This window comes from Siphateles boraxobius, unplaced genomic scaffold, assembly GCF_051911475.1.
Source record: "Siphateles boraxobius isolate OS27281-9 unplaced genomic scaffold, OSU_SipBor_1 9, whole genome shotgun sequence".
Taxonomy (NCBI): Eukaryota; Metazoa; Chordata; class Actinopteri; order Cypriniformes; family Leuciscidae; genus Siphateles; species Siphateles boraxobius.
In genome coordinates this window covers 11,071,628-11,092,500 of record NW_027509219.1, presented here as the reverse complement: position 1 = coordinate 11,092,500, position 20,873 = coordinate 11,071,628, and the positions used below count along the sequence as shown (strand labels likewise).

At 45.8% G+C, this 20,873-nt stretch overlaps 2 protein-coding genes and 1 long non-coding RNA gene across 3 annotated transcripts in view; 1 reads left to right on the top strand and 2 right to left on the bottom strand.

Annotated features, from left to right (window-relative positions):
* LOC143732905 (uncharacterized) overlaps positions 1–20,873 on the top strand; it is a 376,949-nt gene that overhangs the window by 175,763 nt on the left and 180,313 nt on the right. The gene's annotated exons all lie outside the window — the stretch shown is intronic.
* Positions 1–20,873, bottom strand: part of LOC143732897 (H-2 class II histocompatibility antigen, E-S beta chain) — a 97,645-nt gene that overhangs the window by 25,340 nt on the left and 51,432 nt on the right. The gene's annotated exons all lie outside the window — the stretch shown is intronic.
* Positions 14,057–16,261, bottom strand: LOC143732903 (HLA class II histocompatibility antigen, DP alpha 1 chain-like). Its single transcript, XM_077224365.1, is given in 4 exon segments — positions 14,057–14,241; positions 14,595–14,879; positions 15,105–15,350; positions 16,113–16,261. Coding segments are annotated over 4 exon segments (720 nt in total). The 5' UTR covers positions 16,180–16,261; the 3' UTR covers positions 14,057–14,119.

Genomic DNA, 20,873 nt, shown 5'->3' with positions numbered 1-20,873 from the left:
TTCCTCGAGAATACTGAAGCCAAAAATTATCCTTAATTTTGCATTAATTTAAAACGCATTGCTGCACAGAGCAGACCTAGGCGAAGCGGCTTGCGCCCCTATTGGTTGCTCTGCGGAAACTGCTGCAGCCTATCGATGGACTATTCGTGACGTAAGCACCAATGAGGGCGCAGGCGCCCTGGCGCGTCACGTCCCACCAGAATTGGCGTGGCTTATGTCTATATAAGCCGAGTCCAGATAGGATATTCTTTGGTTTTTCACACTGAAGCGAAACCAGAACGTAGCACAAGCATGGAAGGGTTACGCAACACTCGTTCCCTCATCTAGAGAGAACCGAGGTTACGTTAGTAACCGAGTGTCGTTCTGTTACGAGAGTACTCTTGTCTTGCGTAAGCTAGCTTATGCTATGGGAACCCAATGTAAAACGTCGTGCGTGCTGAAGTCATCCACACACATGGACCCAAGGGTGTGTGCCCGGGGTGCACATTATAGTGGGTAATATCTAGACCAGCGAGTAGCGAGCCCAAGAATATAACCTAGTCATACAACTGACTAATGGGATGGGTGCTTAGCACGTTATAACAGTTGAGACGGACGAAAGACCGCATGAGCTGCATGACAATAGAATAATACAGCCTAACAGTCAGGCGTATTAAACTGAAAACAGTGTCGCCTGTAGGGAAGGAACTTCCAGGTTATAAAACCTTATAAATGTAGACGGTGAGGCCCAGCCTGCCGCCATACAAATATCCTGGAGTGAAACCCCACTGGACCAGGCCCATGACGAGGCCACGCCTCTGGTCGAATGGGCTCTGATGCTTAAGGGGCATTGAAGGCCCTTAGACCTATCAGCCAGCGCGATAGCGTCAACTATACATCTGGAAAGACTCTGCTTCGAGGTGGCTAGCCCTTTGGTATGGCCACCAAATGAAAACAAAGAGCTGTTCTGACTGCCTGAATGCAGCAGACCGCTCAACGTATATCCTCAGCGCCCTGACCGGGCAGAGGAAATTAACGTTGCCTTCGCCGTCAGACCCAGGCAGGGCTGACAGGGAGATGACTTGCGCTCTGAACGGAGTAGAGATCACTTTGGGGACATAGCCGTGTCTTGGTTTGAGGACGACCTTAGAGTCGTTAGGCCCAAACTCAATGCACGCCGCGCTCACAGAGAGTGCGTGCAGGTCACCCATAAGGAAAGCCATAAGGAAAGCGGCTTTAAAAGATAGAAACCGCAGGTCCACTGACTATAGCGTTTCGAAGGGAACGCCCCCATAGCGTCCAGGACCGTGGAGAGGTCCCAGACCGAAACCATAGAGGGTCGAGGAGGGTTTTGTCTCCTAGCACCCCTAAGGAAACCTATGATGAGATCATTACTTCCCAGTGACTGGCCATGCAAGGGGTTTCAAAAACGCTGCGATGGTGCGACATACACTTTGAGCGTGGAGGGGGACCTGCCCTCATCCAAAAGCTCTTGTAGGAAGGAGAGGATCTCCGTAACGCCAAACATTTATGTGTAAGCGCCCTTCCTGGGCTGCCCACAAGCCGAAGACCGGCCTGCCCTCGTAGAGGGCGCCCCAACCTGAGTTGGAGGCGTCTGTCGAGATTACTTTTCGTTTCGAGATCGATCCCAGATCCACACCTGACTGGTACCAGTATGCCGCCGTCCAGGGTTCCAGTGCTGCAACACAGCTCTGGTTCACCCTGAGGCGTAAATGGCCATAGGTCCACGCTCGAAGCGGGACCCGCGTTTTCAGCCAGTGCTGGAGGGGGCGCATATAAAGCAGACCCAGCCGAAGCACTGCCAAAGCCGAAGCCATAAGGCCTAGCATCCTCTGAAATCTCTTGAGAGGGAGAATACTGCTGACCTTGAAAATGGCTATTGAGCGTTGCATTTGCAGCGCGCGCTGTGACATCAGCAGCGCTGTCATTGATACAGAGTCTAAGTCTGTTCCCAGAAAAGAGATTGTCTGTCTGGGAGACAGCGAGCTCTTGGTCCAGTTGACCTGGAGACACAGGGATTGTAAATGTTTGAGTAATACAGCCCTGTGCACTATCAGTTTTGCCTCTGACTGGGCTAGAATTAGCCAGTCATCCAAATAGTTCAGTATTCGCAGCCCCCATAATCTCAGGGGGGCGAATGCCGCATCCATGCACTTCATGAATGTACAAAGTGCTAGGGACAGACCGAACGGCAGGACGGTGTACTGATAGCTCTGGCCCTCGACGGTGAATCGTAAGAAAGGCCTGTGATGGGGCGTTATCTGAATCTGAAAATAGGCATCCTTCAGATCCACTGAAATAAACCAGTCCCTCGGGTGAATTTGAGCGAGGATTTGTCTGGTCGTGAGCATTTTGAACGATCTCCGCACAGAGATGGGGACTCGAGTTTGAGACTCGGACTCGAGTGCGACTTAAGTCGCACACACAGTGACTTCAGACTCGACTTGAGACTCGTCCTCGAAAGACTTCAGACTCGACTCGGACTCGAGCTGCGGGACTCGTGAACAATGTTTATTTTTAGGAAACGTCTGATGAGCACGCTGTTATTCCCCTCCCTCTGACCCGTTACCTAAAACCTGCCTACATAACACGTACTACGTGCGCGCGCGCGGCCACACATGAGAGGACAACAAACAAACATGTCGACTTCACCGGCCGTTGCTGTGCCATTCGTCAGCTTTGGGTTTAAAAACTTCAAACAAGACGGGCCAAACAAAAGAAGCGCTCAATGCAAAATATGGGGTATCTGCGCGCGTGCACCTCATGGTGTTCCAGAGCGCGAGAGGTGGGTGTACGAGAGAGAGAGAGAGAGAGAGAGAGACGTGCGAGAGGTAGTGCTGCGCGAATGCGCTACGGCGCGCTGCAATCAAATACGATTTTAAATAGGCTTAGTAAAAATAAAAAAATAAATCGAAAATCAATGTGTGGCGGGCCGCCACAAATATATGAACCATGTATTTCACATCATTTGGTTGCAATAGTGTTTTGCATTTAGCTACTGTGATGTTTTGCACTATGTCAATTTTAGTGCTGTGAGGTAGGCTATAATATTTTCTATATTTGGTCTAATGGCTCCACAGAGCCAGCACAATAGGAGCCAAGGCCTTTCATTATAATTCAGCAACAGACATGAGAGTCCTTTTTCTTCAGAACCTCAATTTTTACAGATACAGATATTAACTTAAAAGTAAAGTATTCTTGGTGTTTTGTCATGTTGAAATAGCCTGTTTACACTGATTATATACCTAAATCAAAGCTGATATTGTATGCTATCAGATAAAGGAGTCATAATAGCATATTACATGCTTTGAATTCCTTAATAGCTATGCAGTGTTCTAAGCAGCCTGGATGGGTCGCTGTACGTGATGCAACACTTATTATAACCACAAGAGACTTGAGACTTGACTTGGACTTTAGCTCAAAGACTTGAGACTTGACTTGGACTTTAGCTCAAAGACTTGAGACTTGACTTGGACTCTAGCTCAAAGACTTGAGACTTGACTTGGACTCTAGCTCAGAGACTTGTGAGCATCTCTGTCTCCGCATGAGGGCTCTGTTCAAATTTCTGAGATCTATGATGGGTCTGAGACCGCCATCCTTTTAGGGGACAAAGAAATATCTGCTCTAGAAACCCGAAGCGCTCTGTGTCCGAGGAACGGTTTCTATAGCACCCTTTCCCATCAGTTTCGCTATCTTGGCACGAAGTAGATGTGCTGCTTCGTTTTTTACCGTAGTTTCGACCCTGGCCCGAAAGCGTGGGGGTCTGCAAGCGAACTGCAGCGAACAGCCTCGTTTTATAATGTTCAGTACCCACTGTGATACGCCTGGGATAATTTTCATACTTAAAGCCAGGGGGAGAATGATATCTGGGCTCTGGCCGCTGCGTGTGTGTGGCACATAGCATGCGGTGTTTGCATGTGGGCTCACACTATGAGAGGGGCCCGCGCTCTGAGAAACGCGCGCTCTCTACACACTGAGCACAATCTGAGTGTGCGAGTGTCACAGAGCGAGCCGTGCTTGCGTGTAGGGGTGAACACTGGGTAGTGGCCACTTTTCCTACACTTATAACATCCACGGCGTGCACCACACGGTGGTGCGTCATATGGCAAACAGTGTTTGTGAGTAGGGGTGAGCACTGAGCAGTGGGCACATAACCTACGTTTATAACATGCTCGGCGTGAGCCGGGCGATGTGTCATATGACAGATAGTGTTTGTGAGTAGGGGTGAGCACTGTATAGTGGGCACACTATCTACATTTAGAACACATGCGGCGTGAGCCGGACAAAAAGACAAAATGCTCATTTTGTGATTTATCTGGGTAGCCGTGAAAACGGCCTTTGGGTACAGGCGAGCGGGTCTTGTGACGGGCTCGTTGACTGTAAAATAAACTTCTCCAGCCGGCTCTGTTGAGGGGACTGAGAGAGCGAGACAAGTTTTCTTTGATGACGGTCCAGCCGCGGCGGGACTCAGCCATCTTCGTCTTCTCTGAGGGGTCAGGAAGAGGGAGGCGGCCTGTGGCGGCTCGAAGAGCGTGAACGCTGCTGAGAGTCCCTCTGCCGGCGGGGTGGTGGCGGAGGAGGTGGCGGCGCTGTGCTGCGGCTGCTTTTTAGCGCGACCTGTCGCGGAGCTGGAGTGCCTCAGGTTGAAGTGTCGCGTGGCTTGTGACATTTTCTGCACCTCCGTAAAGTGTTCCGTAAAACCTTTAACCGCCGGGCTGAAGAGACCGGAAGGGGAGACGGGCGCGTCAAGGTAGGTTGCTCTGTCGGACTCCTTCGTGTCGGACAGCGTCAACCATAAGTGTCTCTCAGTAACACTGAGAGCCGCCATGTTCTTCCCGATGGCCTGTGCAGCGGACTTGGTGGCTCGTAGAGCTAAGTCCGTGGCGCTTCTGAGATCGGTGAAGTTCTCAGGGTTCGGGCCCGCCTCGTCCATAGTGCGGAGAAGGTTGGCCTGGTAAATTTGAAGCACAGCCATTGAGTGAAGCGCTGAAGCGGCCTGACCGGCGGCGGCGTAGGCGCGACCGATGAGAGCCGAAGTAGTCCTGCAAGCTTTCGAAGGCAGAGCGGATTTAGGCTGCCATCCAGCGGAGGGCGGGCATAAGTGGCTGGCTACCACCTCCTCGACTGGAGGGATGGAAAGGTAGAATTTGTCTTTCGCGCCGTCAACAACGGAGAGCGTCGAAGAGACAGTAGACCGCAACCTGGCAGAAAATGACGCTGTCCAGCTCTTAGATAGCTCCTCGTGCAGTTCTGGCAGGAAGGGAGCAGGCCTCGTCTGAGGCGTCGAGCGGTGACCAGGCAGGAAACAGCCGTCCAGCCTGCTGAGTGCGAGTTTCTCGGGCGGTGACCAATCGAGGCCGAGGTCTTCCACGGCCTTGGTAATGAGGCGAAGCATTTCAGCGTCGATACTGGCCCGCACACCGCTCGACTCTTGCAAGGAAGGGGAGGGGTCCAGAATGGAGCCTGACCAACCTTCACTCTGTGACACGGCAAGAGAGCAGCTGTCCTCTTCCGCATTGTCCTCGTCCGACTCTAGATGCACGACGGCAGCAGACGGAGGCCGGGCGGCCATTATCGAGGCGGGGGAACCAGGCGGCGATGCACACGGGGAGATGGCCGGCGTGCATTCGCTCACATAAATGGCCTCTGGAGCTCTCTGCGAACGGCGCTTTTTACGGCGCGGCCCAGACATGAGAGACGGAGGAGTAGGGTCCACGTCAAAAGTGGCTAGTCGAGCCCGCAGAGTCGACAGAGCCATGGCTTCGCATTCCGGGCAGCTGCCTTGGGAAAGCGCGAAGTCGGCGGGGGATCATCCCAGGCAGGAAACACACAGGATGTGGCGGTCCCCGTCGCTGAGAGGGGCTCTGCAAGAGCCGCATTTAGTAAAGCGAGGCATTTGGAACAACGCCTCGGCTCTTTTAGAAAGTTCGCGGGGTGAACACAAGCAATATGAAAGGAAATGGGCGCCGGATAGCGCAGCAGGAACGGCGGTGAAGCGGTGAAGATGGCCAACTCCTGTTCTGCGAAGCAGATAGCTCGTCCCGTTGAAAGGCTTTTCGACGGCGCCGGCATCTCCAGAGATTCAGCTATGTGGAGTCTTCGCTGAAGTGGTGAAAAATCAAAGAACATCCTATCTGGACTCGACTTATATAGACATAAGCCACGGCCATTCTGGCGGGACACGACGCGCCAGGGCGCCCGCGCCCTCATTGGTGCTTACGTCACGAATAGTCCATCGATAGGCTGCAGCAGTTGCCGCAGAGCAACCAATAGGCGCGCGAGCCGCTTTGCCTAGTTCTGCTCTGTGCAGCAATGCGTTTTAAATAATGCAAAATTAAGGATAATTTTTGGCTTCAGTATTCTCGAGAAAAGAGGTTTTCCCGTAGTACTCTCGTAAGAAAACTATTTTGTTTGCTATAAAAGTGAAGCGGCCATTGTGTTTTTTGGCCACCACGCTCTCAAGCTACGTCAAAGGCCTGCAACGATTTATTTTGTTGAAGACTGAATGAATGAGAGAGGTGAATGAAGGTGTGGGCCCACTTGATTTATTGTTACTAAGGTTCTACTTGAAAGTTCATTGATCTGATTTGGGTGTCAATTGAATTGTGGATTTATACTGGAATTGATTTAATTTTGTGTTGCATAATAGTCAACTGTTTTCCCCTAGATTCAACATATTTAATCACAAAAATTGAATACTTTATTTTCGTTTCATTTCAGTAAATTGTATATAATTACTCCATTCACATTTCTGTGTGTTTTTTTTTCCTGGCAGTTTACAGTTTAGACCGTTCTATGTGGGTTTTATCTGTGAGTTAAAAAACATACATTCTTAGTAGGATAATTTTAATTAAAGTAATAATTTACTACTTAGTGGAGGCACCGCCAAAGCAAGTTGTTGCAAAGTTTATTTAACCAAGTAGTCATAAAATAAACCAACACCTGTGTTATTTGTTTTAATATTATTTAATTTAGTACCAACCCAGGGCCCCATCTCGTGTTATATTTACTAAATTGGGTTAGTTACCTTCAGTATCATAATTAGCATAGAGACAAGGGGTTACATCTATACTAATAAGGGCCAAGTGTCCTCAATAACATAATGCAATGTCATAGAAACTGTTTTACATTTTATGTGTCCTCACTAAAAGGGCCAGTTAACGGTCCAGATGATGTTACTCTTTAAATCTAATAATGTGCACAGGTTTTTGTAAGGGTTAACTTTAGGGTTGGACTGGAGATATCATTCACCTGATATAAAAACAATGGAAGTCTATAAAATGTCCTCAGAAATATAGTTTCTAAGGTCTGTGTGTGTCTTAGGATTTTTTGGGGGTATTTTCTGCATTTTTGGTTTTTCAAAACTATCATTATCATTATAGAGCACAACAATGCTTTGGGCAACCTGTATCTCTTCAACTGTTCTGTCCAGTAAAGGCAAAAATGCCAGAAAAAAATTATCATGAAAAATATCATCATCATCTATTACCAATAATTTGGCAAATAAACTTCCAGTAAGCGTTTAAGACATATACATGTATAGAATGTGAGTTAATGTTATTTGTGAACAAATGTTCAAGGTAAATGTGCAGTAAATTAATATTGTTTGTCCAGAATATTGTTTGTTACAGTGTTTATTTTGTTTAATGTCAGAGCCCTGTGTCTGTGGACATTTTGTACTGTAAAACATCTGTACTGCAGAACTGTAGGCTACTATAGAACAGGGGATCCCAAACTTGTCAGCCCACGACCCCCAAAATAAAGGTGCGAGTGACTCGCGACCCTATATCCTCGGAGGTGGTTAAAGTATACAAACATTGCGTGAAACTGTGCACATGCACTAATAGGCGTACTTACAACACAAAATAACACAACAGTCAAAACAAACATTATATATTATTTTATATTAAATATTAACATCACCTAATGAAATGGGTGCATAAGTACTAAAAAAACAATACATTTAGAGTTTGCAAAATACACACTGATGTTTATGGAAGAGGTAATAATAATCCTTTCCATTATAATTCGACACGTTTTATTCATATCAGATACACATTGTGTAAGTAGGCCTAACTTTAATGTTACTCTATTCTTCTCCCAGTTCACCAGCCACTTACTTTTAAGTATTTCGGGAGTGGATGAATTCACGTGTTGTAAATGTTCCAAACAATGTGAAATGTTGTGAAAATAAAAAACAGCTCTCCCTCGTTCATTTCAGGGGTTCTATTTAATTACCATTTGTGCATTTCATTCATTGCGCCTTGACACCAGTTCAAAACTGAGTCCCAAAAGTCCGCGCAAGAAGCATAACTGTACGTTCACACCCCCGCCGACTTGAGCAGCAAAGAATCGCCGCTCTGTCGAGGACGCTTGTCAAAAAGTACGGGGAAGCTTGTTGACGCTTGTTAAAGGTTGACGCATTTGCCGCTCTGACATAATGTAGCAGCGTTATGTCTGAGAGAAGAGAAGTGTCACAACATGAAAAGTAAACAGAAAAACAAGCAATAGGCTACATTGACACTAGAAACCTTTTATAATGACAGCATTTTTATATTGCCTATTCCGCATCTCAACGCACGCATAAAGTTGCCACAAAGAACCGGCCAAAGTAAGGATTATGCATTAAACATTTGAATTGTTTATTAATAAACTAGTGTTCTCTTACGAGAGTATCTCTCGTACTGCGTAATATCTTACGCTATGGGGAAAACCTCTTTTCCACGAGATATTGAAGCCAAAAATTATCCTTAATTTTGAATCAATGTAAAACGCGTTGCGACAGCATGCAGACATAGGCAAGGCGGCTCGCGTGCCTATTGGCTGACCTGTGGCAACAGCAGCAGCCTATCGAGAGAGGCCCTGCGTGACGTGATACCCAATGGGGGGCGCTTTGCGCCCATTTACGTCACGTCCCGCCAGAATAGGCGTGGCCTTGGCCTATAAATACAGCTCGATAGGCTGAAACAAACTGATTTTCATCTCTTCAGCGAAGCACTACTGCATCGCTGGATCCGGAGTGAGAAGCCGCGCCGTCTGAGAAAAAGCCTTCTGCGGGACGAGCCTTCGAGCCTGAAGCCGCTGGCCTTCACCTCGCCGCCTTCAGCCGCCGTACCTGCTACGCTTTCCGCCGTTTATATCCTTTCAATGCTAAGAGTGTGTGTTCGCCGCTGCGACTCACACTCTCTCTCTGTCTATATCTCTCTCCTAAAAGAGCTGCGTCTTTTTAAAGATGCAAAGATCCTGCGGCTCGTGCCGAGCCACTCTCAGCGAAGGGGACCGCCATGTCATCTGCGCTTCCTGCCTGGGTGAGGATAACGCGGCTCTCGCGCTCGCTGACGGCGGATGCCCTCATTGCGAGCTGATATCCATGGTGACTCTGAGGACTCGCCTGGCATCCTTCTCAGAGCCTGCTCTTCCGCCCTCTGTAGTGCCGCGCCGTAAAAGCGCCGTTCTCCAGCCAGTGAAAGCTCGGCGGTTCGCCCGCCAGCTTCACCAGCTTCACTCGAGTCGCTCACTGACGGACAACGGCCGCCGCGCGCCGCCGCTTACGCCGTTAATGACGACGAGATAGCTGCATCTGTAGAGAAGGCCAGCTGCTCTATCCTGGCGTCGGACAGTGAGGATTGGGCGAGCTCTGTGGACCTCCCCCTCCTGCCCACGAGTCGTCAGGGAAACGGGCCAGCATCAAAACCGCGGCTAGCTTTCTTTATGTTATAAGAAAGCTACCCCGCCCCCCGTGGGCATGCGTCACCGGCGAAATGAGGAAAGAGTGTGTTTTAGTCCCGCCGAGGCTGGACCAATCTCCATTTCTCAAACATTTCTCAGCTCCTCATAGTCTGAGCGGCTTAAAATGTCAATATTGCAGCAATGAGCCTTTTGTATAACACGCACGCCTGCAAACAAACGCCGACACACACAAAACTGTGATGACGCTCTCTTAACCCGTGGGCATGCGTCACCGGCGAAATGAGGAAAGAGTGTGTTTTTAGTCCCGCCGAGGCCGGATCAATCTCCATTTATCAAACATTTCTCAGCTCCTCGTAGTCTGAGCGGCTGAAAATGTCAATATTGCAGCAATGAGCCTGTTGTATAACACGCACGCCTGCAAACAAACGCCGACACACACAAAACTGTGATGACGCTCTCTTATCTGCTCGAGCTAATTTATGCTTTTGTCCTTTCCCTCAGTGGCTCAGCGGCAAATCTCAAAGCCTTCACACGGGAGACCCGTGTTCGATCCCAGCTCTCGCAGCAGATAAAACTTTAGTGTCGCCGCGGCCAGACTTCCACCGAAACTTTTTGCTCGTTCAGTTCCAGAAAATGCGACTGTTCCAGTGTTTTTTGCAGTAAACAAGCCGGTACCATGGCCCGCTTGCCTGCACACAAATGCCGTTTCCACGGCGACCCAGAAAAATTATATAAGCAGTGTATTTTCTGGTATTCCGGCCACAGCCGATGGTGTTATGAGTGTAATAAAAATGCCCAAAGCCCAGTGTTCATTTCTACTCACAAACACAGCCTGCCACAGTGCAGGGCTCGCACAAATGAGACTGAATGTGCACGCTGACGACGGTGTTTAGGTCTCGCCGCGGCCAGACTCCACCGAAACTTCTCGCTCGTTCAGTTCCAAACAATGTGACTGTTCCAGTGTATTTCGCAGTAAACAAGCCGGTACCACAGCCCGCTTGCCTGCACACAAATGCCGGTTTCACGGCTACCCAGATAAATCCAATAAAGAGTGTACTTTCTGGTGTTCCGGCCACGGCCGATGGTGTTATGAGTGTTGTAAGAATGCCCACGTCTCAGTGCCCATTCCCACACACAGACACAACCCGCCACAGTACAGGGCTAGCATGAATAAAATCGACTCACGTGGATTGTGCATTAAATGTAGTGAATGTGCCCACGACACAGTGCCCACAAACACTACACAAAGCATGTCCCACGGTTTCTGTAAAAACGAAACCAGCACACATTCAGTCAGCTCAGGCCGACGGTGCTCTAAGTGCAGTGAGTGTGCCCGCTGTCCCGCGCCCACATTCCCTCACAGACATGCTAAACCCCACGGGGTTCGTCCCGCTCGCCCTCTCTCCACAAACTGTCATAGAGAAGTCGAGCGCGGCCAGGCTGCCCGCTGTGATCAGTGCGCCCCCCGCCTCGTACACTGCAACACAGTGTTTATTTCTCAGCACACCGGAGCTCTCCGGCCGCCGGTATGCCGCGGCCAGAGCCCAGATTTCATTCTACCTCTAGCTATTCATGCAGATGCGTGGGCAAAGCTTCCCGGGGTATCAGAATGGGTGCTGAACACCATAAAAAGAGGCTATTCATTGCAGTTCGCTCGACGTCCACGCCGTTACACGGCGCGAGTCGAAACTACGGTAAAAAATGAAGTAACTCATCTACTTCGAGCCGAAATAGCGAAACTACTGAGTAAAGGGGTCATAGAACCTTTATCTCAGGCTCAGAGCGAAGGGGGTGTATACAGCAGATATTTTCTGGTACCGAAAAAAGACGGGGGTCTGAGACCCATTCTAGATCTGCGACAGCTGAACAGAGTGCTTGTGAAGCGCCAGTTCAGAATGCTTACAACCAGGAAAATCCTCGCACAAGTTCACCAGGAGGACTGGTTTATGTCAATAGATCTGAAAGACGCCTATTTCCAAATACAAATAGCGTCACGTCACAGGTGATTCTTGAGATTCGCCTTCGAGAGCCAGGCATATCAATACACAGTCCTGCCGTTCGGCCTGTCCCTGGCACCCCGTACGTTTACGATGTGCATGGACGCGGCTCTCGCACCCCTGAGACTTCAGGACATGCGAGTTTTGAACTACTTGGACGATTGGCTGATTCTAGCTCGATCACACTCAGAGCTCATAGAACACAGGACCAAATTGCTCGAGCATCTCGAGAATCTGGGTCTCACAGTCAATTGGGCTCAGAGTTCGCTGTCTCCCAGTCAGAAAATTTCTTTTCTGGGAACATTGCTGGACTCGCTGTCCATAACAGCACGTCTGTAGCTGGAGCGCGGACTAGACATTCAGCGCGCCGCGAAATCCTTCCGCCGTGGCTCTATAGTCCCGCTCAAAAGGTTTCAGAAAATGCTGGGCCTCATGGCCTCAGCGTCTTCGGTACTCCAGCTGGGTCTGCTTCGCATGCGCCCACTGCAGTTATGGCTGAAAGCGCGAGTTCCACTCCGGGCATGGACCTCTGGTCTGTTTCGCCTCAAGGTCGATCCAAAATGCGTCTCAGCTTTGGAACCTTGGAAAGCAACCGACTGGTATCAGTCAGGTGTGAGTCTGGGGACTTCCTCGAGTGTGAAGGTGGTGTCCACGGACGCCTCCACCTCGGGATGGGGAGCGATGCTCGAGGGTAGACCGTTCTTTGGCCAGTGGTCAGAACGGGAAAAGCTACTACATATAAACTGTCTAGAAACGATGGCAGTCGACAACGCGCTACGGCGCTTCTGTCCCCAGATAAAAGGTCACCACGTCTTGGTCCAGTCGGACAACATGTCAGTGGTGGCATACATAAATCACCAGGGCGGCATCAGGTCCCGAAACCTTCACAGGCTGACGGAACGCCTCCTGGACTGGGCTCAGCACAACCTGCTTTCACTGAAAGCAGCGCATGTGCCTTGTCACCTGAATCTGGGACCAGACAGACTGTCCAGAAACAATGTTCCAGCAGGAGAATTGTCGCTGCACCCGCAGACGATCTGACTGCTGTGGGAGACATTCGGCAGAGCGCAGGTGGACCTGTTCGCGTCCCAAGAAAACGCTAACTGTCCGAACTTTTTCTCCAAGAGCAGGGATGCGCTGGCCCACGTATGGCCCCGCTGCCTCCACTATGCTTTTCCCCCCGTCTCACTCCTGCCTCAAGTGTTGGAACGAATGAGGGAAAACGGATGCCCAGTGCTGCTCGTGGCTCCGCTCTGGACGAACCAGATTTGGTTCCCAGTCCTGATGCGGCTGACCAGCACTGTCCCGTGGCCTATACCAGTGAGGAGAGACCTCCTCTCTCAGGCAAAGGGCTCGATTTGGCATCCTCGCCCGGATTTATGGTCCCTACATGCATGGGCCATCAACGGGTTCCCGCTAACCTCCCGGAGGAAGTGTTAAACACGATCACGCAGGCTAGAGCCCCGTCTACTAGACGGCTCTATTCCTCGAAATGGTCGGTGTTCTCTGCCTGGTGTCAAGCTCAGGGATTTTCACCCGTAGACTGCGGGGTTACGGAAGTGCTCTCCTTCCTTCAGGAGCTGCTGGATAAGGGCATGAACCCCATCCACGCTCAAAGTATACGTGGCAGCCATAGCGGCGTTTGCAAAACCGACGTCTGGCCAGTCACTGGGGAAAAACGACCTGGTCGTGCGATACCTCAGGGGAGCTCGGAGGCTGAATCCTCCCAGACCCCTCTCAGTCCCTGTGTGGGACCTTTCTACGGTTTTGGAAGCCATGAAAGGTGCCCCATTTGAGCCAATCCATTTGTCAGACATGAAACATCTGTCTTTCAAAACGGTGTTTCTTATGGCTCTCGCTTCACTGCAGCGCATAGGGGACTTACAGGCGCTTTCAGTAAGCGCGTCATGTATGGAGTTTGGGCCTAATGACTCAAAAGTCATACTCAAACCAAGGCACGGGTACGCAAAGCGTCCCCATTGGGTATCACGTCAGGCAGGGCCTCTCTCGATAGGCTGCTGCTGTTGCCACAGGTCAGCCAATTGGCACGTGAGCCGCCTTGCCTATGTCTGCATGCTGTTGCAACGTGTTTTACATTGATTCAAAATTAAGGATAATTTTTGGCTTCAATATCTCGTGGAAAAGAGGTTTTCCCCATAGCGTAAGATATTACGCAGTACTCGTTCCCTCTCTAGAGAGAACCGAGGTTACGTTAGTAACCGAGTACGTTTTCTGTCAGTTTTCGGTTCATTTATGAGACGCGCTCCAGTTCACGCGCCAGCGTATATATAGCCTAGTATAGAACATCGACTCTTACTTTATGAACTATTAGTACTAAAACCTTAATTTACAAATAACTTTAATTGGAGGAGAATGGTAATTAGAAGTTAAAAAAATCTGAATTACAAAATAAGAACGTGTTAATTTTTAAATCAGTTGCAGTTGTTTCCTTTAATGAGGAAAAAAGTTCCAGCAGCGACTCCCAGCAGTCCAAGAGTCAGACCCACTCCACAGAACACATCTGGACCAACACCTGGAAGGGCTACATTAACATCTGAAACATACAAGCACATAATGATGCATGTGTCACAGCATGTAAGTGCATGTATTTATTGTTTACTGTAAAGTGACATTTTTAGAGTTGTACTTTTGACATTTTCTTCCTAATTTTTCCTAGATATGGCCAATTAACTGTATTTATGACACTGTGTTTATGATTAATGTCTCCATAGGTCTTACTAATAAACTTCTCAGGAAGTTATTTTTTTAGGATATGTCATGTTTGCCCTAAATTATTTTAAGATGATTAATATTGTAATATATCAGTTGATCTAAAGCAAATAATTTGTGAACAATTAGGATTAATAAAAATCATACATCCACTGAATCTATGAAGCAATGCCTCACCCCATGTTTTGGTTTTAGGTTGGCCTGGAATGGATTTGTGGTTCACAGTGCAGCTGTAAATGTCTCCCTCTTTTGGCGTGAACTTCAGAGCCGAGAAGATGTTGAAGGTGCCGTCATCTTTTCTGCGGTACTGGCTTAGACTCATGCCTTCTGTCACAATCTGATTGTTTTTAGTCCATGATACATTGACAGGAGGAGGGAAGAATCCAGTCACATGACAGATGAGTGTGTTCTCAACATCCTGCACCACGTCATCTTTTGAATAGATGGAAGTATCTGGGATGTCTGTGAACACACAGAAATAGATGCTGATTTGTACTTGGGACCTCTGTGTACATTTTATCTTGGACCACAAGAAAATCTTGCAAACCAAAACTCTTATTATATTGGTTATGATTTCTGCAGCTGATTTATTTGCATCTCCAAAAAAGTAAACTTTGTATTATTATATATCTATTATTAATTTTAATATTATATAATAATTAATTATATGCATTGTGTATGTCTTACCTAGTCGCTCAACCAGGGATTTTTAAAACTTAATGAATGCTTGTAAGTTTTGTTTGCAGTTCTCTATAGCACCAACACCAGCCTCATAAAATCCAGGAAAGCTGAGAGGATCTGCAAAGTCAGGCACTGTCGCTACTGCTTCTTTTCTAATGAAGTCTGAATGGAACAGTTCCTCTTCATCAAATCCATACAAATATTCTTTCTCTGAATCAGAACATCCAGAAATTAGAACATCCCTGTGCACAACTGAAACAGAGAAAATGTCATGATATTAGCCAGAGTGGATTAACAGTATGGATGAATAACAAAGGATGAACTTTATCTGATGTGAAATCAGTACAGTGATAGTATTTAGAAACAAACTATTTAAAACAACATTATTTCTCAACCCTAAAAAGTGCTTTTGAATAGATAATATATTATATTGAAGGATCTAAGGATTCTTAGTAGCAACCTTTGTGAATAGTTTTAAGAGAGCCACCATACATGTGGTTTTCTTTTCTTTTAAATATTCATTTAATTTCCATTGAATTATTCAATTTAATGATATAATCAATTATTATACATTTTTAATCCATTGCCCATTTTTTACTAATTTTACTGAATCATTCATTGATCCGTCATTTTATAATATTTTCCTATTTAATCTTATGTTGTGTATTGTGTTGTCTTCACAAATGTCTCTATCTAAATGTTTTAATGTCACATGTGTGAAGCATATTTCACTGCTCTGGAATAACTTAGCCACAAATAAAAGTAGTTAACGTTAAGTTAGTCTCCTGCTTTCTGCTCTTCCTCTGTCTGACTTATAGGCTGATAGAAGGCTGTTAATACAATATCAGACAAAATACAGAGTAGAGATTTTGGGTATCAGACAAGATTCTGCAGACAGGTTTTGGGCACCAGACAAAAATCTTTAAACGTCTTTTGGAGAATTTAATTTTCCTCTTAATCATACTTGCTTATCTACTTTAACTTTATAAATCAGCAGATATAATTTTATTAAACAGTTAGCTGACTTAAATTGAGTTTCAGTTCTCACAATAACAGTGAGCATAAGCAGGACACCATACATCTCCGCTGTTCATGCAGAAGTGAGTAGAGCAAACACATATCAAACAGTCCTGGAGTGAATAACAGGACGAGCTGCTGATCCCTGATCATGTAGAAGCCGTCCAATCACAGCATCCAATCAGAAACTGAGCCCTACTCTGACATCACTGTATCTAGTTAAAATTATGCTCTATTTCAGACTTGTTTGGTTGTTAAGAAGTAAGTTTATTTACTCTATCTGTATTGTATTCTGCTTTCCATTTTGATATCTGTATTTCAAAAATCTATTAATAATATTTATTTACATGTATAAAAGTATTATTATGCATTTATGTGAATGTTTGTGAGTGTGCGTTGATGTAGGCTATGTGAATGTGTGTGTGTGTGTGTATATATATTGTAAGGGGTATACAGCCAAAGACCCAGAGCCAGATATGAAGAATGAAGTCCCGGAGTCAGAATTATAATAAATTAAAGAAAAGATTTACTGAAGATAGTTTGCAGTTTCATCAGCAGAAGTCAGCTTCAATACTCACACAGGAGTTCGTAGGACGCCCCGGTAACAGTTACAAAGATCACAGCAGTTATACCATTTCCGAGGTCTAAGCTACTTCATTGCTTACAGTTTGAATGATTCTGATTGACTAAGGAATAGATAAACATAGTAATTTTCCACAGATAGACTGAAGCATATATCCATGGATTATGCAGCTGACACTCGGACCCTGAAGTTAGGCACGTCGTGACCTTCCAGGTCGCAGATTTGGGTTGCTGGACGCCAGCCTGTCCTGAACAACAACTCAGTTAATCTCCAATAATGCCAGTGGTCCGTTATCCTGTAACCAAGAAGACTAACACACACACCGACACACAGCTTTTCCAAGGTTGGATTTGATCAGGCTCTAACTATAAAAAAGAGAGTCCTCTCAAAACATCAAGATAATGCATTCTTTCTCTCAAGGAGAACTATACTTAACTGGAAAGTAAGGCTTTAACAAATAAATAGTCCCTTAAACTATTGGCTTCAATGACCCCTATATGTTTTAACACGTTGAAGACCTTTCTCAAACACAAAAAAAGTCCCTATTTCATTTCTGGAAGCCAGGCTAATTAAAACAAGCACTGTTACTGCATTCAGATAGCAAATACTGACATTAAAGAATACATGAAAAGAACATTTCAGTAATCCCACTGGTAACTTTTATAACAAAGTAAAATCTCCAGAGAAGTCATTCAACTCATTTGATATTTAGAAGGAAAAATTTTGATTAATACCTTAATTATAATCAATCATTACATATACATTGAAGCAGCAGTGGATTCCAATCCACCCCCTTCAATATATACTGTATATATATATATGCTCAATGCTCAATTTACAAATTAATCACTCTTTTGAGTCGATTCTGTTCAAAGACTTCATCAAACAAGTTGGCAGATCTGTCTAAATCGGTTCGCGAATCAGTCTAAATGATCTGTTCAGTTCCTCACGCACTGCATCGTCTGAAGCGCGTTCATTCACACTCGACTCGGATTCGTAACAGGAAGATTTAAAGGGTAAGTACGGCGTTTTACAAGTAAAGCCCTGTTTTAAGATCGTTTCTGATTAAATCGAACGGTTAAAATTAAAATTTGGACACATGCTGCTGTCCCGAGAATTTTAGGTTTTTGTGTTAGCACCCCCCCACCTATACAATGGTTTCATAGGGGCACTGGAACAATACCATTCATATAAAAGCATTAAACTTTAGTTTACAAAGACGTGAAACTCACCGAGTGGTCTGGGGTGTTCACTGATATGCTCACACAAAAATCGCTGCAAAAGATGCTTTCCAACAGGTGTTTTACCATTCGTTGTAAAACTGTGGACCTATTTTTCTTCCAAAAATTCTTCCAAAAACTACGATAAAACCTGTTGGAAAGCATCTTTTGCAGCGATTTTTGTGTGAGCATATCAGTGAACACCCCAGACCACTCAGTGAGTTTCACGTCTTTGTAAACTAAAGTTTAATGCGTTTATATGAATGATTGTTCCAGTGCCCCTATCACACCATTTTATAGGTGGGGGGGTGCTAACACAAAAACCTAAAATTCTCAGGACAGCAGCATGTCTCCAAATTTTAATCTTAACCGTTCGATTTCATCAGAAACGATCTTAAAACAGGGCTTTACTTGTAAAACGCCGAACTTACCCATTAAGAACATCAAGAGCGTTGGATGAAGTGGCCGTGGATCTACAGTTTAGTCTAGTGAAAGCAAATCTGCAAATGCATCATATTTTTGCCAGCGATGAAGATCTTTATTAGTTGAACATCTTCGTATGTTGTCTGTGAATGAATGATTCCACAGGACGATACATTCGATTTCATTTCATTCAGGTAATACATTTTACAACCAAACAGATTATTACGCCACGATAGCACTACTAAAATGTATGACATTATCCGTTTTTTGGACATATACATTCATTTATAGGCTACGAAAAAAAACGCTTCAGAGCGTCGGCGCACTGGCAAAGGTTAACAGGTTAAATAAGCTACCATTGTGTACAGTTTATGAAATGAACATCCGCCATCCCGCGGTAATGTGTGTGTATTGCGCAGGGGCATAGTCACACGAATAGTTTACATTGATTGAAACTAATTTGTTTAAAAAGGAGGAGGCTATTGCCGGTAAAGGCAGGTTCACATAAAATCATTATGACATAGGCCTATGACATTATTTTTTGATCTAACGAGCATCTGGTTTGGCGATGCAAAAACGGACTGTAGCTACGTTGTGCTTATTGTTTTTTTCTTCTTCCAATTAGCCTACTATGTTAAACATGTTACTTGTTCAATTAATAAACAGTTTGTTTGATGACAAATCGCTAAAGATGAAATTGGCCTCCCTTTCTGTCATTGTGAGTGTGCGTTTTTTGTTTTTTTTGTTTTTTTTTGAACAATATTCGACTTTTGCTCCTCTATTGTCGAATGGCATTTTTGGCAGAAATTCACATCCCTATGCGAGGCGAACTATTCTCAAAGACTTACTTTTAGTCATTATTTGGGTAGCATATTCTGAATGCCTTCGGCAGAATTCAAATAAGCCATTTTAATCTAGATTAATCTAGATTAATTCCAAGATTACAGTGAGATTAATCTAGATTAAAAAAAATAATCTATGCCCACCTCTAATATATATATATACAGGTCCTTCTCAAAAAATTAGCATATTGTGATAAAGTTCATTATTTTCCATAATGTAATGATAAAAATTTTACTTTCATATATTTTAGATTCATTGCACACCAACTGAAATATTTCAGGTCTTTTATTGTTTTAATACTGATGATTTTGGCATACAGCTCATGAAAACCCAAAATTCCTATCTAAAAAAATTAGCATATCATGAAAAGGGTCTCTAAACGAGCTATTAACCTAATCATCTGAAACAACTAATTAACTCTAAACACCTGCAAAAGATTCCTGAGGCTTTTAAAAACTCCCAGCCTGTTTCATTACTGAAAACCGCAATCATGGGTAAGACTGCCGACCTGACTGCTGTCCAGAAGGCCATCATTGACACCCTCAAGCAAGAGGGTAAGACACAGAAAGAAATTTCTGAACAAATAGGCTGTTCCCAGAGTGCTGTATCAAGGCACCTCAGTGGGAAGTCTGTGGGAAGGAAAAAGTGTGGCAAAAAACGCTGCACAACGAGAAGAGGTGACCGGACCCTGAGGAAGATTGTGGAGAAGGACCGATTCCAGACCTTGGGGGACCTGCGGAAGCAGTGGACTGAGTCTGGAGTAGAAACATCCAGAGCCACCGTGCACAGGCGTGTGCAGGAAATGGGCTACAGGTGCCGCATTCCCCAGGTCAAGCTACTTTTGAACCAGAAACAGCGGCAGAAGCGCCTGACCTGGGCTACAGAGAAGCAGCACTGGACTGTTGCTCAGTGGTACAAAGTATGTTTTTCGGATGAAAGCAAATTTTGCATGTCATTCAGAAATCAAGGTGCCAGAGTCTGGAGGAAGACTGGGGAGAAGGAAATGCCAAAATGCCTGAAGTCCAGTGTCAAGTACCCACAGTCAGTGATGGTCTGGGGTGCCATGTCAGCTGCTGCTGTTGGTCCACTGTGTTTTATCAAGGGCAGGGTCAATGCAGCTAGCTATCAGGAGATTTTGGAGCACTTCATGCTTCCATCTGCTGAAAAGCTTTATGGAGATGAAGATTTCATTTTTCAGCACGACCTGGCACCTGCTCACAGTGCCAAAACCACTGGTAAATGGTTTACTGACCATGGTATTACTGTGCTCAATTGGCCTGCCAACTCTCCTGACCTAAACCCCATAGAGAATCTGTGGGATATTGTGAAGAGAAAGAAATCATTATATATAAAATGATTTCCATTACACGAGAGTAGATGTTAAAACTTCATGCTGATTTGCACTCGGCTTTCGCCAAGATAATCACCAACTAAGACGTAGCTTTACAGTAACCTATGCTTCTCCATCCATTTACGCTTCTTTCCATCTTGTTACGTGAATCTTCTGTCTGGTGTTAATACAGTGTATTGCGCGTCAGCACACACAACGGCTGCAACCACAGTGCGGTCCCCCCATAACAACCCTCTGGATTGAGCGGAGTAGGGAACATCTCTAGGGTCTTCAAGTGGGCACCTTCCGTCCTCAGTGTTTCGTCGACTAGGCCACGACACCTCAAGAGGGCTCGACAG